The 5,976-nt window shown below is 41.8% G+C and overlaps 1 protein-coding gene across 1 annotated transcript; it reads right to left on the bottom strand.

The window, feature by feature from the left end:
• Positions 1-4,459: 4,459 nt before the first annotated feature.
• lrrc3ca (leucine rich repeat containing 3Ca) lies at positions 4,460-5,254 on the bottom strand. Its single transcript, XM_085360563.1, has one exon. It carries the CDS (start codon positions 5,252-5,254, stop codon positions 4,460-4,462), a length of 795 nt encoding a protein of 264 aa, XP_085216689.1.
• Between the last annotated feature and the right edge of the window lie 722 nt (positions 5,255-5,976).

The raw sequence follows: 5,976 nt of genomic DNA, 5'->3' as shown, positions 1-5,976 counted from the left end.
AGTCCTCCGTCACAGATGGTGTGGTCAGTGAAGATGGTCGCCTGCAGGTTCAAGCTCATTGCATCTCCAACCCACATCCACTGCCACTGTACTTAAGGGAAGTTAAAGACTTTCTTCTGCACTTACATTTGGATCACCTCGATCCATGATAGTCATTCAGGCACTAATGCCTGGACTGGAAAGAAGCCATCCTTAAAATATTACAACATTCCAGCTCATGTGTTAGAATGAAAAACAAATGTGTTGTTTAAATTAAAGACTGCATTTGTGACAGAACAACAAATATTTTATTTTGATTATATAAGTAATATAAGTACAAAAGAAACTTGTGGTAGGCCTAAACTTAGTTTCAGAATAATTACATCTGAGACTTTGTTTCATTGTAAGATTATAATAGTGATGGCAATATAATTGTTTGTTGTTCAGCAGAACAGTGCCCAGCATGTTGGCCGTTATACTTTGTTGCATTTGAAAATAAAAGTTGGGCTGATTTTAAAATCATTACAAAAAGTGTTGTTAATTGTTTTTAATCATATTCAGGTTACCACTGAGAATTGTCATTCTTATTTTCAAATTTATTCTCATTTTGAATATTAATCCAGCAAAAAAATATTTTGAGCATTCTTCTAAGACTAGAATCTGTATATCTGTATAGATGCCCGTACATGCATGCAAAATGTAGTTTTTACTTTCCCTGAACAACACAGCCTGCAGATGGCACAACCTGTATATCTCTGCCTTAACAGAGACGCTTGGATGGTTCCCCTATACCGTCCACTGATGGACACCAGTGCCATCACAGATGTTGACTTTTAATCTGTCAACATCTGTGACAGGTTGAAAGACATTTCTTCTCTTTAGCCCAAAGAGTTTCCACGATTTCTAAAAAGAATTTCAGATTCTAATTGATCAGAAGGCAGATGTTGTATTTCTCAGAAGCACTGCCAAGCCCATGCAGTGATTTCCACCACAGAACCATCTGTTTTTAATGCAGCACTACCCAGTAGTTGTAGTTAATGGTGGTTTCTCCAGGTCCTGAAATTTTGTAGATATAACTTTGTAATTTTTTAAAGATATTTTCTTTTTTGCCCTTTTTAGCACTGCTCAGCTACATTATTTTCTTTAAAAAAAAACATAACCTGATCTCTAGCAGTCACTGATAAGGTTAAAAAATGACAGTATAGGAAAATGGGTCAGGGGGAACTCGTGCAAGCCAATTTGGGTCCCGCAGGTCATTTTGCTCCCAGTATACTCTAAATAAAATGAATTTTTAGTTAGAGTATGCTATCTACTTTTGCCCTTGTTATTGTCTTTTAAATGCAATCTTCTTTGACTAATAAATTCTATTTGTAATGTATAGACATGGACATTTATTTTCCTCGTACTTACACACTTTCCACCGCAGGGGGAGCTGTGTAACACAAAATAAAGCTGGGACCTTGAAACAATGTCTCCTGAAAGTCTCTTCAGATCAGCCTCAAAGAATATTGACACTTACCCAGAGGATGTCCTTGACGGTCTCCTCAGATAAAGCCTTGAAGGTGTCACTTACCTTTTTGGCTAAAAAAGCAAATTGACAGGTGCCCACTCAGGTCCTCACTCGGGGACTATGTGATCTCAGAACCTGGAAACATTTTCACCTGCAACCCAATCCCAAACAGCGCTGTGCTCTGTGGGATTGGATGAGTCACCTTATCCCCTAGTTTGTGTCCCATTACCTAGCAGTTGTAATGCTCACACCAGTGTAACGTGTCCAAGGTAGCAGGCGGGGCAAGCTGAGCTGGCCTGAAATTTAAATTAACCTCAGCAACATTTATGTGTGCATGGGGAACAGGTGTTGCATTACCGGCACCCTCAAAACCCGCCATGCACCCGCGCCTCTGATACGAACGAATGTACACACTCACTTATATTAGCTGGAAGAGCTACTGAGACACATGTCTGCTACTAGTTTAATGCTTATCTCCCCCTGCAGTTAGGCTCCCTTTACGGTGGCTGGTTTCAAAGCCACCGTGAGAGTGTGTTATTGGAGGAAAGAGGGTAGGAGAGATCACTATTTGTGTGTGTGTGTGTGTGAGTGACTGTGACAGGAAATGTCACAGGGAGGTACACCATCTATTTTTCAGTGCAGCTGAAGCTCCTGCTCATCGTGGGAGGCTGTACCTGGGTTTCTTTAAGATTAAATCCAAAGAGATGATTGTTTTCTGTAACAAATTCCTGAAACTCAGGAGCACGAAGCCTCTTCATCAGATATTGCTAACAGAAAAAGTTACTCAAGCATGTAACACCAACAACCACCTTTAAATTTGTATTTTTCCCCCAGAAACTTTCAATCTTTTCTAAGCTTTTCTTAAAGAACCGCTTCATAACTTGGGTATGAAGCGATTTTTTCCTTGCCCCTGACGTTAGCTTAGCATAGCTTAGCTTAGCATAGCATAGCATAGCCCCAGCATGACTGTCTAAAAATACATTTAGTAGCACATGTTCATTTAACCCTAGATCTTAGCCAAGAAATAATCTGGTACTTTAGCTTTTGTACAGGTAATTAATAAATCAATCGATATATAAAAGTGAAACTTATTTATTTAAGCTGTTTTTTTGGAGTATACCCCAGTTTTTGATCTCAATCCCCCATCAAGAAAGAGTATTTCCTAAATTGTCAGACTATTCCTTACAGGCACAGGGTTGCCTTTGGGAAAGTGAGTTTGAGAATGAGATGGAACTGGCTCAGAGTTTACTGCAACTTCTGTGGACCATCAATGAGCAGCCGAAGGACATTTGGAAAGTGCTTTACCCAACCAAGAGTAAGCTGGGCTGTAGAGATGGGGGCAGATGATCCCCTGTGGCATTCTCCCTCAATTTCTCCTCAAGAACTGGGTCATAGAAGATGAAGGGTGCAGTCCCAGTCTTTCTGCTCAAGTGTTTTTATGGCCACCATAAATCATTCATTGGTCTTGCTCTGCTCTAGAGGCAATTTGTGTGTCCGACACAGGGAAGCCCTTGTTGACAAACCATTCCCCTCATCTTCAACATCAAATTTCATTATTCAGCACTGCACTGGGCTATTCTTACCTTTCTATACCAGGAAAAACAAAAAACAAAAACATGATTTCATCAAAGGAGATACAAATGCATCCTCCTATTTTCCATTCTCTGGTGAAATCGGAGATTCACTTCCCCGCCAGCTCTTTAAATGGACCCAGCAGGTCATGGCCTCATAAATGTTATTTTGAAAACCCATGCCAGTGACCGCATCAGACAATATGGTTCCCACAGGCACCATGGGAGCCTTTTAAAGGCTTGAGAGAATATGAAAAACAGTACAAAAGCAGACACTAGATAACCAGGTATCATAAAGGATTCCTCTGTGTAAAAGGATAAAAGCAATGTATGTTTGGGCTTTTCCGACCAGCTAAGAAAAAAGAAGCTTGGATATGAAATAACAAATAATTGCAAATTCTTACCTCCTGAAATCTTTTTTTTCCTGAGAATGATATATGATTAGCACATTTTCCAGAGCTTCAATGTGTTTGTGATATCATGTAGGCTATAATTGTCATGACTTTGCAAAGGTTGCTTGTTAAGAAGTAGATAAACCACCAAATCTCTCAAATCTATCCTCTTAAATCTTTAACAACCAGAAAAAGGCACGTCTTTTTATATGCAGTTATAGCCAGAGGACATTCCTACACACACACACACACACACACACACACACACACACACACACACACACACACACACACACACGTTGTTTAAGGCATAAGGTAGCAGGAGTTTTCTGTGAAGTACTCCCTACATGTAGAGCCAGGTGGACGTCGACTGTTCTCATCGATATGGTGCTCTGGTACTGTAGCTGCTATCAAACTCATCACAGAATAACTGAGTATTGCTTCATTGTGCATACATCTGCAGGGAGACATGAGAAGTGATGCATCTGCAAAAGAGTGACTTTTCCAAATGCTGTATATATTTTCAGCTCAGTTCAATATAAGAAACCCCCCAAAACAACACTTCACTTATATTATAGTGGTGAATACTGTAAGGACTTTAATGGGAAACAGATGTACAGAGTTCCATACTGTAGTGTTGCCTTGTCCTACAGTTTACATTGCTGTTTGATGCTTCCTCCTCACTTGTCTGTTTGTGAGAGAGGTACATCAATGTGCATGCACCACTGGATAAATTCTATTTGTATCCCCATGTTTGGAGTTCAAGAAAAAAGATGCCACAGCTTTTACTTCTTTAGCGCGCAGACTAAACCATCAACTCACCCAACGAAAACTCCTAATGGGCTGCTGAAACATGAATTATTCATCTGGGCTAGGTTGCCTGGTTTTCTTGTGCAGGCACATGTTTTATTGCCCAACTTGGCTCCGTGACAACAGCTGGGCAGTACCTCAGTCCTATTTGTTGTGGGATACCATTTCAGTTCCCACGCAAAGCTCCATCATCAGTCCTACACCACAGTACTAATGGTGGAAGATTCCTCTGACTTGCCCTGTCTGCTGGGCAGTGACTTGAGATACTCCAGATGTCGACGTGCGTCCTCCTGATTAGCCCTGACATAGTAGACAAGGTAGGAGATGACCATGGTGAACCAGCCAAACATAACAACCAGCATGGCCACATCTGTAGTCCTCTTCATCTCCACACAGAGGTCTATGTCCGGTGCCAACAGGAAGGCAAGTCCTTCAACTCCTATTTTCTCAGGTTCTGAAGTGTGGCACACAACGCCTGTCAGTGATGCAGGCTCCAGGTCCACACGAGGCATGGCCATCTGCAAATTGCAATTACAGTGCCACGGATTGTTTGTTAGGTTGGCGCGAGCTCGCAGCCCCTCAAAGGCATCAGGGGTCAAGTTTCCTAACTTGTTAGAAGAAAGGTCCAGGAACTGTAGCGTGGAGCCGAGGCCTCTGAACGCACCTGGTTCTAACTCACTTAGTTCATTGTGTGAAAGGTCTAATTCAACCAGTTGGGTTAAACCGGCAAAAGCATTTGTTGGAACTGTGGTGAGGAGGTTAAAATCCAGGTAGACACGTCGTGTGTCATTGGGGATGTCCTGCGGGATCTCTGTGAGCTGCAGGTTGCTGCAGCGCACCGTCTTGCCGCCACTCTCGCTCTCGGTGCAGTAGCAGTTCTTGGAGCAACTCGTGGCAGCATGATGAAAGCAGAAGGTCATTAGCACCAAACTATGCAGCAGCAAACACATGACCACCGAGTGGCGTAGCAGCCAGTCTGCAAGAAGGGACATTGTGGGATACGGTGGGCATGCTCCAGGGAGGACCACCTCAGCTGAGGGCTGAAGTCCACGTCAACCTCCCCAGTAACTGTTGAACCTGTTGCATAAAAAAACAACAGAAAGTGACACAGGCTGTGGGAAGTTTACCTTCTGAAAGCAAGAAATGAAGAGCACCTTGTACAGTGAAAAACGTTTCTTTTGTAAAACACTGATGATTGTAAATGTTCTTCAGAAGCGGTGATGTTATTTAAGGGAGCAACAGGAGCTTATCTAATTGCACTGTGGAGGCAGCGGGAATACTGTACGCTCATTTCAGCGTGTTGCCAACTGGCATCAACTGGTGTTTCCAAGAAACTCAAAGGATCAAAGATTCCCTTCATCCCAGCACAATAAACAAGCTAAGAAAATACTTTGCTGTCACTGTGCCTCTTTTATAATTGACATCCCTGCAGTGCAGGGCTATTTCAGTACACATAGACGGGCATTAACATAGTAGTGTGACACTAAGAGGGAAAAAAATGTTCTAAACAAAACATAACTCCACCTACATTTTAACTTTTTTTCTTTAACGTCTTTTGTCACATTTCCAGATTTTTTATTTAACATGTTCTAGTTTTACTGGGAAGTGCAAGTAACACAGAGATAAGAGCTTGTCTTTGTGTCCTGTAAATGATAAAACTTTTATATTTTGTAGGCAAGTCTTTGAAAATTGCAGGTCAACCCACCTTAACACA

This window comes from Diplotaxodon limnothrissa, linkage group LG8 (genome assembly GCF_057381915.1).
Source record: "Diplotaxodon limnothrissa isolate DT_005_m linkage group LG8, D_limnothrissa_male_GT1.1, whole genome shotgun sequence".
Classification (NCBI taxonomy): domain Eukaryota; kingdom Metazoa; phylum Chordata; class Actinopteri; order Cichliformes; family Cichlidae; genus Diplotaxodon; species Diplotaxodon limnothrissa.
Note: the sequence above shows the minus strand (reverse complement) of the source record. Positions and strands in the feature narration are given on the sequence as shown.